We start from the raw sequence: 13160 nt of genomic DNA, 5'->3' as shown, positions 1-13160 counted from the left end.
AAAGACACTGGAGCGATCATCGCTAAGATAGAGCATCTTCCCTTCAACACCAATAGTGACTTGTTAGTCACTCTTGATGTTGAGGCTTTGTATAGTAACATCCCCCAAACAGAGGCAGTAGAGGCCACGATGTGGTTCATCGATCTCCATAGTATTCCATGCAATAAACCATTCATGTGTGAATGCCTCAACCTGGTATTGAAGGAAAATGTTTTCCAGTTTGGTGACCATATGTACCAGCAGACTAAGGGCGTGAGCATGGGGGCAGCCATGGCTCCGTCCATAGCAAATATATATATGGCCCTTTTTGAGGCTCACCATATATTCAATGAAATGGCCCCCTTCTACGAGTCTGTTTCCCATTGGTACCGGTTTATAGATGATATCTTTTTCATCTGGACCAATGGGGAACAGACTCTACGAGAATTCCTTCAATGGATTAACATGGCTGATAGCAACCTGCGGTTCACTTCACATGTCCATGAATCCCAGGTTGAATTTCTGGATATATATATCAGAAATCAGTCCAATAAATTGGAGGTGGATCTATTTACGAAACCTACCGCGAGGAATACTCTCCTCCATTTCTCTAGCTATCACCCCAGATGTCAAAAAGATGGAATTCCCTTCTCCCAATTCTTGCGTGTAAGGAGGAATTGCACAAACTTAAAGGATTATGACCAACAATCCATAAAAATGAAACAGAAATTCATAGATAGGGGCTATCCACGTCGCCTGGTGCGAGAAGCATACAAGAGAGCCCGGTTCTATAACCGAGAGAGTCTTCTCAAACAGAACAAACCAACCCAAGAACCTAAGTTGGTGTGCATTACTAAGCATTCTACTTTAAATGCTACTATCAGACAAACCATCAATGCCAATTGGCACCTGTTGAATACAGATCCAGCCAGACCCAAACTTGCCAAACCGATGTATGCGCATCGGCGAAATAAGAATCTGAAAGATCTGATAGTCAGATCACGCTTTGATAGCCAAATGGCAAAAATTCCCTTCATACAAAAGTCTATAACAGGTGCTGATGCCTATAAAGGTACTTCTCGATGTGGCACATGTCTGTCATGCGATGGAATCATTCCAGGAGACACTCTGATACATAATGATTTTACAATAACAGCAAAGGAACTGTGGACCTGCAAGACAAGTAACGTTATCTATTTGATCCTATGTCCGTGCAACAAAGGGTATGTTGGCGAAACTGCCCGCATGATCAGAACACGCCTGACAGAACATAAATCTGCGATCAAGACAAAGAAATTAACATCTCCCCTAGTGAGTCATTATATAGAGTATCGCCATGCCCCAACCGACATCAGGTGGCGCATTCTTGAGAAAATACATATACCCGAAAATGCTGGTGGCGACAAAATAAGAAAGAAGAAAGAAGTCTTCTGGATTTTTTCGCTTAAGACATTCTCGCAAGGCCTGAACAATGATCTGCCCTGGGCAAATGCCATCCTCTAATAGTAATAACAGTTCAACGATGGTTGAATGAGGTATCCATGAGCCTCATTATTAGGTCTGATACACGCTCTAGAACATCTGTGAAGGGGTGTTTGTCTTAATCTATGGTGGTTCTAAAGATGAAGTGTGCCCCCTCTCTCTTTCCCCCTGGCCCCCCCCTCCCCCTTTTCTCCCCCTCGCCCCCCCCCCCGCCCTTTTTCCCATCCATTCCCTATCCATCCGAATGGGGTTAAAACAATAACACTTGTGTCAGGGTCCAATAATAGGAACGTAATAATTTCCCTTGGAAAGAGATCGAATGGGGTAAAATAACAACACTCTTGCCAGGGTCCAATAATAGGAACGTAATAAATTCCCTTGGAAAGAAATCGCGTTAGAGTTAGATAATCACCGCTATATCTGTTCCATGAGAAAATGAATGAGAAACACTTATTTGTGTGACGCTGCCCCGCTATGAACTTAGTGCTGAGAACGGACGGAGCTGTGTGAAGGGCGGTATATCCCTTTAAATAAAATGGACTGCATCCACCAATAGCTAGTCTGGTTATATAAAAGGCCCGTGAAGTAACAGATTCAAACCTTGACCGAATGAGGGAAGACAAGATTTGTGACTCACGGACCGGTGACAACGGTAAGAGCAGATAGGCGTCAGTATTGTTTACCACTCTCGTAAGCAAGTGAAGTGTGAACTTCGCCCGGGTGACACCCTCTTTCCCTTGCCTTACAGTTAGACCAACGGCACGACGAATTGCGTATACGCTGTACCGCCCCATTTAGTCATCTAGAGTGTTGCGAGTGCATCGGTAAGAATTATTTACACGGGATCCATGCCCGTTTATTCAAGAGAGACAAGCTAGAGATATACATGTTTTAAAATTAGGACTCCGTTTTTACAGCTGCCGGCGTCTCCATAGAGCGGTCTTTCATCTTACCCGCTACCAAACGGACGATTTGTATTCCGTCAAGTCTGGCCGTCCCCCTGCTTGTTCTCACGCCATACTTAACCCTCTGAGCAGTTGGGACGTTTTTGGTACTAAGTTGGTAAGCACCGCTTTGTTTTTCCAAATTTAAAGAATAAGGCCAAGTAAATGTATAGACCATGTATCTGAGATTAGGATTTCATTTTTACAGCTACCGGGGTCTGCACAGAGCGGTGTTTCATTTTACCCGCCACCAAACGGACGGTTTCCATTCCGTCAAGTCGGTCAATCCCCCTGCTGGTCTACATGTAATACTAAACCCTTTGAGGAAGCGTGGTCTTTTGAAGTTAAGTCGGTAAGAACCGCTATGTTGTCCAATATAAAAAGGAAAAGTAAACATACTCTACATTATCTAAAAAATTGTTTTAACTCTAGGGGCGGTAATACAAGCGGTTTACAGCGTCCCCAGCTTCCTGATAAAGTGTATTTTAATATTGTCATATGAAGATATGCCACCACATTCGAGGTAATAGGCACTAGTGTTAAATATGTAATATAAATGTGCTGTCCTAACGAAATTATATCAACTTATATGATACTGTTTGTGTCCAAACCATTTCAGATATTAAATACTTTGATATCTCTGTGACTGGGTAACTTCGCTGTGTAACTCGCCCTTAGAAAATTGAAACCCAATACATACCAACGCCTAGTTGAGACACGCTATAAGGTGAGACACTTTCAAGTGTGAGTATAAAGTACGATTTAATAAACAATCGCGTAATATAGGGAAGAGACAGGCTTTCGTGATATACGTGTGTATCTGAAATATCTGTGCCCTAGATAAAAATAGTTTAGGGTTAATATGTGTGTTATCCAGTGATACAGGCAGAGACTGGCTCACACGCATGAGCTATTTATTATTTTTATTATTTTCCATGTTTTATTTATTTTTGAATAACAAATATGCATTAATAAATTAGCAAGCATTCCTTGTGGTGCCTTGCTGGATACCCTCTTCCGCGAGGTTTACTCTGCACAGTGGGCAGAAACACATCTACGGCTGTGCAGACTGATACGCCTTTGGGGTATGCCTATACTCAGTTTATGTATATATACAGCACAGTATATACTTATGCCAGCCTAACCTGACAAAAACGTGTCTTTAAGTTAACAAAATAAGTTTGTCCTTAAGCTATCAACGAACCACCAGGGTCACCAAACAACTTTAAGTGTATATGGCAAATGGTAATAATGTAAAAGAATGATAAGACATGTTTGTGCTCTATTTTTATGATGTTATATAACCAAAGTTGACACTGTTATTAGCATTCTAAATAAGTTGATGTTCCACCTTGAAGATGCATATATGTATAGAGACAACAGACATAGTCAAATGGGTTGTATACAGATGTTTTGAGCAATAATGCGGTATATCAATAGCCATGGAAGAATGTTTAGCGGTACAACGAACATGTTATAAACGAGTGCAAACTGCTTTACCAGGAAAAGAATCATATAGTAAAAAATGTCCATGATTATTATTTTTACAGAACACCGATGGTACAGTCCTGAGGAAGACACAACTTACGTGTCGAAACGCGTCGACAGGAAACCATCATTTTTAAAATGTTTATCGAAATTTTAATCTTAACAAATCATGTATAGTTACAATGAAGTTTGCATTGACTCTGAACATTGTAATGTATTTTTATCATATGAATTTTTTATGAATATCTGAGAAATTAAAACCAATTTTTATTGGAGAAAGCAGTTTGGCTAATGTTGTTGTAGATAATCTTATCTACATGTGTACTTGCTAGTACGTTTGTGTATGCCTGGGAACTTTTGCTTACAATTATTTTCTACCCTGACCCAGGATTGCTATTTGCACCAGGGGGCTCCTGTTATTTTACATAGTGTTACCCACGGCCTGTCCGTGTGGGGTGTTAGTTTTAGTTTTTGTTACTGCATTACCGCTATTGCTCATATATTCTAAACCCCTCAAACTGGCATTACCCTAGTTTTACTGTGCTGTACATATTTAAACGTTCATTGTCCCCACTCCTTCAATCACAATGGCACAAATGGAAACATTTGGGTTTTCAGATGCTGATTTTGAAACACTGGTTGGGGTCTCAGTTTCCTCAAGTCGAGGTTTTATGTCCAATACCCATAACAACAGCGATGTAGGTAAATTGTCTAATCTTAGAAAGAAACTTATAAGAATAGAAGCCCATGGGGAATTTATGTTAAACTATTTGAAATCAGGCATTATACCCATGGGACTACGAATTAGGAACATCCCTGGGTTATTCGTAGACATTAAAGCCTTCCTACACAAATGGAGCATGATTGCGAGCAGATGCTCGAGGGACCTTATGATCCTTATTGTAACAACTTCTAAGGAGTTAGTGGCGGACATAAAAAAAGAAATAGAAGAACTTGAGGAAAAAATCAAAAGATCTAGTACTATGGAGGATGCAGATACCCAACTAGAAGCCCTCAAAAAGGATATTGCGTCATTTGCGGAATATCTCTCTAAAAGGAAAGGCGAGAAATTTACTAAAGATAAAAGGTTCTTTACATTAGAGCGCACTTACCCTTACTTAACAGAGAACTATTATAATACTGAACAGTATTCAGGAGGAGCCAACTATAATCAACCTAGAGTTAATAACTTCACGGATTCCTCCGATCCGGACTCAGATATAGATTCAAATTATCAGGAAGATGGCCCATATAATCCCCAACGGGGAGGAAGAAATACTCGGCAGCCTTTTTTAGGCCACCGCGGGGCCAGACGGGGCCGACCACGGGTTCGGTTCCAACCTCAGTCCCGAGGCCAATATCAGACACACCAACATCCTCTAGAACACCAGAATTACCTAGAAACACGCCACAAACAATACCACAAACAATGGATCTAATACCGATTTTTAACCTGTCCAAATACCATCTGGAAACATCAGATATATCTCTGTTAACGAAAGGGCTCACTTTTGTCCCCCATGCAAACGTAGACATATTTGAACTTCATCAGGACTTACACTCTTTCTTCAGGAAGATAAGACTCCAAAAATTCTTCCAGGACAAATCTGACAATGATGTAGACATGGGAAGTAATAACATTGTAGCCTTACCGTCTACTTTTACTCCTAACTTAGACCAATTAGGCCCAGAAATGGCTATTTTTGAAAAAGTAGTTATAACTAAGTTGGAACAAGCTCTCAGATATATTCCAAAACCCAAGTACAATATATCTAAAAGCGAATATGATTCTCTAAATAGCTTAAAAAACAATAAATCTGTCGTTATAAAGAGTAGCGACAAAGGAGGGGGCATTGTTCTTATAGATTCAACACAGTATGAAACCAACATGCTAGAGATGTTGAATGACCCCATTTTCTATACAAAAGTAACAAACAACCCTACCATGAGAGTAATTAACAAAATCCAAAAAATCACCACTAAAGCTCTAGAGGAAAACATAATAAATAAGAAAGAGTATGAGTTCCTCAACGCATCACAAAAAAAGATAGCATGTATCTACGGGATGCCTAAAATGCATAAAGACCAATCAAATCCACCCTATCGCCCTATAGTATCCACCATAGGCACCCCCACTGAGGCCCTTTCAAAGTACCTAGATAATATTCTGAGACCATATGTATCTTTGTCTCCATCGTACATCAAAGACACTGGAGCGATCATCGCTAAGATAGAGCATCTTCCCTTCAACACCAATAGTGACTTGTTAGTCACTCTTGATGTTGAGGCTTTGTATAGTAACATCCCCCAAACAGAGGCAGTAGAGGCCACGATGTGGTTCATCGATCTCCATAGTATTCCATGCAATAAACCATTCATGTGTGAATGCCTCAACCTGGTATTGAAGGAAAATGTTTTCCAGTTTGGTGACCATATGTACCAGCAGACTAAGGGCGTGAGCATGGGGGCAGCCATGGCTCCGTCCATAGCAAATATATATATGGCCCTTTTTGAGGCTCACCATATATTCAATGAAATGGCCCCCTTCTACGAGTCTGTTTCCCATTGGTACCGGTTTATAGATGATATCTTTTTCATCTGGACCAATGGGGAACAGACTCTACGAGAATTCCTTCAATGGATTAACATGGCTGATAGCAACCTGCGGTTCACTTCACATGTCCATGAATCCCAGGTTGAATTTCTGGATATATATATCAGAAATCAGTCCAATAAATTGGAGGTGGATCTATTTACGAAACCTACCGCGAGGAATACTCTCCTCCATTTCTCTAGCTATCACCCCAGATGTCAAAAAGATGGAATTCCCTTCTCCCAATTCTTGCGTGTAAGGAGGAATTGCACAAACTTAAAGGATTATGACCAACAATCCATAAAAATGAAACAGAAATTCATAGATAGGGGCTATCCACGTCGCCTGGTGCGAGAAGCATACAAGAGAGCCCGGTTCTATAACCGAGAGAGTCTTCTCAAACAGAACAAACCAACCCAAGAACCTAAGTTGGTGTGCATTACTAAGCATTCTACTTTAAATGCTACTATCAGACAAACCATCAATGCCAATTGGCACCTGTTGAATACAGATCCAGCCAGACCCAAACTTGCCAAACCGATGTATGCGCATCGGCGAAATAAGAATCTGAAAGATCTGATAGTCAGATCACGCTTTGATAGCCAAATGGCAAAAATTCCCTTCATACAAAAGTCTATAACAGGTGCTGATGCCTATAAAGGTACTTCTCGATGTGGCACATGTCTGTCATGCGATGGAATCATTCCAGGAGACACTCTGATACATAATGATTTTACAATAACAGCAAAGGAACTGTGGACCTGCAAGACAAGTAACGTTATCTATTTGATCCTATGTCCGTGCAACAAAGGGTATGTTGGCGAAACTGCCCGCATGATCAGAACACGCCTGACAGAACATAAATCTGCGATCAAGACAAAGAAATTAACATCTCCCCTAGTGAGTCATTATATAGAGTATCGCCATGCCCCAACCGACATCAGGTGGCGCATTCTTGAGAAAATACATATACCCGAAAATGCTGGTGGCGACAAAATAAGAAAGAAGAAAGAAGTCTTCTGGATTTTTTCGCTTAAGACATTCTCGCAAGGCCTGAACAATGATCTGCCCTGGGCAAATGCCATCCTCTAATAGTAATAACAGTTCAACGATGGTTGAATGAGGTATCCATGAGCCTCATTATTAGGTCTGATACACGCTCTAGAACATCTGTGAAGGGGTGTTTGTCTTAATCTATGGTGGTTCTAAAGATGAAGTGTGCCCCCTCTCTCTTTCCCCCTGGCCCCCCCCTCCCCCTTTTCTCCCCCTCGCCCCCCCCCCCGCCCTTTTTCCCATCCATTCCCTATCCATCCGAATGGGGTTAAAACAATAACACTTGTGTCAGGGTCCAATAATAGGAACGTAATAATTTCCCTTGGAAAGAGATCGAATGGGGTAAAATAACAACACTCTTGCCAGGGTCCAATAATAGGAACGTAATAAATTCCCTTGGAAAGAAATCGCGTTAGAGTTAGATAATCACCGCTATATCTGTTCCATGAGAAAATGAATGAGAAACACTTATTTGTGTGACGCTGCCCCGCTATGAACTTAGTGCTGAGAACGGACGGAGCTGTGTGAAGGGCGGTATATCCCTTTAAATAAAATGGACTGCATCCACCAATAGCTAGTCTGGTTATATAAAAGGCCCGTGAAGTAACAGATTCAAACCTTGACCGAATGAGGGAAGACAAGATTTGTGACTCACGGACCGGTGACAACGGTAAGAGCAGATAGGCGTCAGTATTGTTTACCACTCTCGTAAGCAAGTGAAGTGTGAACTTCGCCCGGGTGACACCCTCTTTCCCTTGCCTTACAGTTAGACCAACGGCACGACGAATTGCGTATACGCTGTACCGCCCCATTTAGTCATCTAGAGTGTTGCGAGTGCATCGGTAAGAATTATTTACACGGGATCCATGCCCGTTTATTCAAGAGAGACAAGCTAGAGATATACATGTTTTAAAATTAGGACTCCGTTTTTACAGCTGCCGGTGTCTCCATAGAGCGGTCTTTCATCTTACCCGCTACCAAACGGACGATTTGTATTCCGTCAAGTCTGGCCGTCCCCCTGCTTGTTCTCACGCCATACTTAACCCTCTGAGCAGTTGGGACGTTTTTGGTACTAAGTTGGTAAGCACCGCTTTGTTTTTCCAAATTTAAAGAATAAGGCCAAGTAAATGTATAGACCATGTATCTGAGATTAGGATTTCATTTTTACAGCTACCGGGGTCTGCACAGAGCGGTGTTTCATTTTACCCGCCACCAAACGGACGGTTTCCATTCCGTCAAGTCGGTCAATCCCCCTGCTGGTCTACATGTAATACTAAACCCTTTGAGGAAGCGTGGTCTTTTGAAGTTAAGTCGGTAAGAACCGCTATGTTGTCCAATATAAAAAGGAAAAGTAAACATACTCTACATTATCTAAAAAATTGTTTTAACTCTAGGGGCGGTAATACAAGCGGTTTACAGCGTCCCCAGCTTCCTGATAAAGTGTATTTTAATATTGTCATATGAAGATATGCCACCACATTCGAGGTAATAGGCACTAGTGTTAAATATGTAATATAAATGTGCTGTCCTAACGAAATTATATCAACTTATATGATACTGTTTGTGTCCAAACCATTTCAGATATTAAATACTTTGATATCTCTGTGACTGGGTAACTTCGCTGTGTAACTCGCCCTTAGAAAATTGAAACCCAATACATACCAACGCCTAGTTGAGACACGCTATAAGGTGAGACACTTTCAAGTGTGAGTATAAAGTACGATTTAATAAACAATCGCGTAATATAGGGAAGAGACAGGCTTTCGTGATATACGTGTGTATCTGAAATATCTGTGCCCTAGATAAAAATAGTTTAGGGTTAATATGTGTGTTATCCAGTGATACAGGCAGAGACTGGCTCACACGCATGAGCTATTTATTATTTTTATTATTTTCCATGTTTTATTTATTTTTGAATAACAAATATGCATTAATAAATTAGCAAGCATTCCTTGTGGTGCCTTGCTGGATACCCTCTTCCGCGAGGTTTACTCTGCACAGTGGGCAGAAACACATCTACGGCTGTGCAGACTGATACGCCTTTGGGGTATGCCTATACTCAGTTTATGTATATATACAGCACAGTATATACTTATGCCAGCCTAACCTGACAAAAACGTGTCTTTAAGTTAACAAAATAAGTTTGTCCTTAAGCTATCAACGAACCACCAGGGTCACCAAACAACTTTAAGTGTATATGGCAAATGGTAATAATGTAAAAGAATGATAAGACATGTTTGTGCTCTATTTTTATGATGTTATATAACCAAAGTTGACACTGTTATTAGCATTCTAAATAAGTTGATGTTCCACCTTGAAGATGCATATATGTATAGAGACAACAGACATAGTCAAATGGGTTGTATACAGATGTTTTGAGCAATAATGCGGTATATCAATAGCCATGGAAGAATGTTTAGCGGTACAACGAACATGTTATAAACGAGTGCAAACTGCTTTACCAGGAAAAGAATCATATAGTAAAAAATGTCCATGATTATTATTTTTACAGAACACCGATGGTACAGTCCTGAGGAAGACACAACTTACGTGTCGAAACGCGTCGACAGGAAACCATCATTTTTAAAATGTTTATCGAAATTTTAATCTTAACAAATCATGTATAGTTACAATGAAGTTTGCATTGACTCTGAACATTGTAATGTATTTTTATCATATGAATTTTTTATGAATATCTGAGAAATTAAAACCAATTTTTATTGGAGAAAGCAGTTTGGCTAATGTTGTTGTAGATAATCTTATCTACATGTGTACTTGCTAGTACGTTTGTGTATGCCTGGGAACTTTTGCTTACAATTATCAAGATGGCTCTGGACAGACTTGCACGTATCATACTACTCCAGCAGTTGCTCAAACGAGAGACAAATGGGTTATGCAGGTCAGCCATTGAAAACTGTGCATGACTAGACAAACGGCTGAAACACAATTCAGGATATGAGCTACCAGAGCCAAGAAAGAGGATAAGTAAAAGAGACCCGCAAAGGCGTTCCAGAGCCCTGGGACAAGGCTCTGCCTTAGGAATTTGCTCAGTGTGAACGAAATATTTTTGTAAGGCTACGTAACCTGGATCAGAAATTGTAAGGGGAAAGGGTACCAACTGGTAGATAAGCGCATGCCAATAGCATGCAAACTCCATTTTAATAGCTAATGAAGTAAGGACACTTCACAAAAATAATTATGTGAGGACCAGGCTCTAACCAATTTACTAATTAGAACTAGGTTAGGCAAGATTTGAAAAAAATGCCCAGCCAGCAAAACTTACAGCCACGCAGAACAAGGGAATAAAGTGAATGGCTTTAAGCTTATAGACACAGCCTGGATGTAGATAAAAGACCGTTCTAGACTAGTGTCTTCACAAAAATACCAAAGTAAACTGCACCCTTGTGAAAATACAGATTAAAACTCAAACCTCAAAGTATTTTTCTCCTCCTTTTCCACTGCCTTCTCCCAATTCTCCTCTTTTCTCAAACGTATCCTTTCTGTTCCTCTGAATCTCCCAAGATCCTCCTCCTCCCCCATCTCTTCCACTTGTTCTCCTCCCATTCTTTTGTTCCTTTTCCCATTTCTCTCGGTCTTCCTCTCAAACCTCCTCCTGTTCCTTCACCTCTACCACCCCTACAACCCCTAATCCAAAAAAACACAATTCATTTGGCTCCTCCTTCATTAAATGTCATCTCATATTGGTAGGAGGACTCCTGCCATGGTAAAAAAATCACACTGTATGCAAAAAGGTTCTCCCAAAGATATGACAGCATTGAGTAGCGCCAATGAAGCCTGGACATTAGACAATGCTCCCTCGTGCATCTGTTTTGCGAACATTGAATACATACAGCATAGCATGCCTTGATTAAAAATAAGAGCGGTACCTGCAAACACAACAATGATGGACAGAATGTGGATCAATGTCACACATTCACCCCAGTCCAAAGATCTGGGCCCAAATCCATCGTTTTTCCACTCCACACCACCCTGGGTTAGACAATGGCGATATGCAAATCAGCGCTGACCCTGTGCAACATGGGAACAGTCCAGTCCGAACTACAAAAGCCATGTCCTTCCCAGAACGGAAACAAGCCCAGATCTTTTGACTGGGGTGAATGTGTGACATTGATCCACATTCTGTCCATCACTGTTGTGTTTGCAATTACCGCTCTAAGTGTACTGGGGATGCTCAGACGTGAGTCCCAGGCACTCCACACCACTGGAGTCAAGCTAGCCGGGCTGATGAGAGGTGTTACCTCGAAACCGGGCCGGTCCTCGGATGCTTGTTTCCGTTCTGGGAAGGACATGGCTTTTGTAGTTCGGACTGGACTGTTCCCATGGGGCACAGGGTCAGCGCTGATTTGCATATCGCCATTGTCTAACCCAGGGTGGTGTGGAGTGGAAAAACGATGGATTTGGGCCCAGATCTTTTGACGGGGGTGAATGTGTGACATTGATCCACATTCTGTCCATCACTGTTGTGTTTGCAATTGATTAAAAATAAGACCTTTTTTTGTTAAAGTACATTCAGAGTGGAAAGGTGGCTTTTAACAGGAGACAGGCTTTGGCAAGTCAATAGGTCCACCTTTGTGTGCGTTACCACCAGTTGTGGTAGAAAAAAAATGTCATAATGAAGTAACACTTATGAAAATATGAAAGAAGGGAGATGGGTCTTTGCCTGAATAGTCTGTAGTGCACCGTGGAGAAGATGGTTATGAAAATGATTCTGAAGGTGAAGTTTGCATTGAAAGTGGAGAACACACGTCCACTTAGCAAAATATTGAAGGTATTTTGTTTTTTAAAGTACCACTATTTTTTATGCACCTTTATAAAAAAAAGAGCCAATGAGGTGCACATCTCTACTTTGTGATAACAAAAACTAAAAATCCAGTGTTCTGACTGCAGCAAACAAATGTAAAAGGAAATTAACCTTCAAGGGTAATTAATAAATGGCACTTCATAACAGGTTAAGGCATCCATACAGTAAGTACAAGATGGCGTTTCATCAAAGTAAACACATCAGAGAACACACTGGTTCTGGTCTAAAAAAAAAAACTAAAAAAAGGATAGATGGATACTTGAGCGCCATCACCAAAACCTAATAGGAATACAAATGGGACAAAGTAACCATCCTTCAAATGCCCCGGTGCTGAGGGACAGCTTAGCCATGCAATGGCAAACCATGAAAAACATGCATGGCATACGAGGAGTGGCCTCAAGGCCGTTCTTTTACTTCTTACTGTACTTTTTTTGAATAGTGGAAACTGAAGAAACAATTGCATTTTTAAGAGAAGGTAATCAAACCACTACCACGGATATGAAGAGCTATCGTTTACTAGATATTAAGTGCCAGGATCCTGTAGGCACTTTGTGACTTACCTAGCATGGAGGCCGTTGTTTTCTGGCATGTTCCACATCTTTGGTGTGAAGTTAACCAACTGGTTGGTGGCCTTCAGGATTGCCAGCCATTCGATATCATACTCTAGTTTGTCTTCTGGTTTACTAGGGTCATGATCGAGGTCTACCACCTATGTGAGACACAGTGGCAGAAGCCACGATTACATTTCAACCATAAATATCAAAAGTGGCAACTCAAAGAATATTAGAACAAATAACAT

General features: G+C 40.9%; 1 protein-coding gene across 1 annotated transcript in view; it reads right to left on the bottom strand.

Moving 5' to 3' along the window:
• Window positions 1-13160, bottom strand: part of DBR1 (debranching RNA lariats 1) — a 90848-nt gene that overhangs the window by 25957 nt on the left and 51731 nt on the right. The window contains exon 8 of the mRNA XM_078680513.1: window positions 12922-13070. Coding sequence (XP_078536639.1) covers window positions 12922-13070 — 149 coding nt within the window. The remainder of the gene's footprint in view (window positions 1-12921; window positions 13071-13160) is intronic.

This window comes from Lissotriton helveticus, chromosome 3_1 (assembly GCF_964261635.1).
Source record: "Lissotriton helveticus chromosome 3_1, aLisHel1.1, whole genome shotgun sequence".
NCBI lineage: Eukaryota > Metazoa > Chordata > Amphibia > Caudata > Salamandridae > Lissotriton > Lissotriton helveticus.
This window is presented reverse-complemented; position numbering and strand designations above follow the sequence as displayed.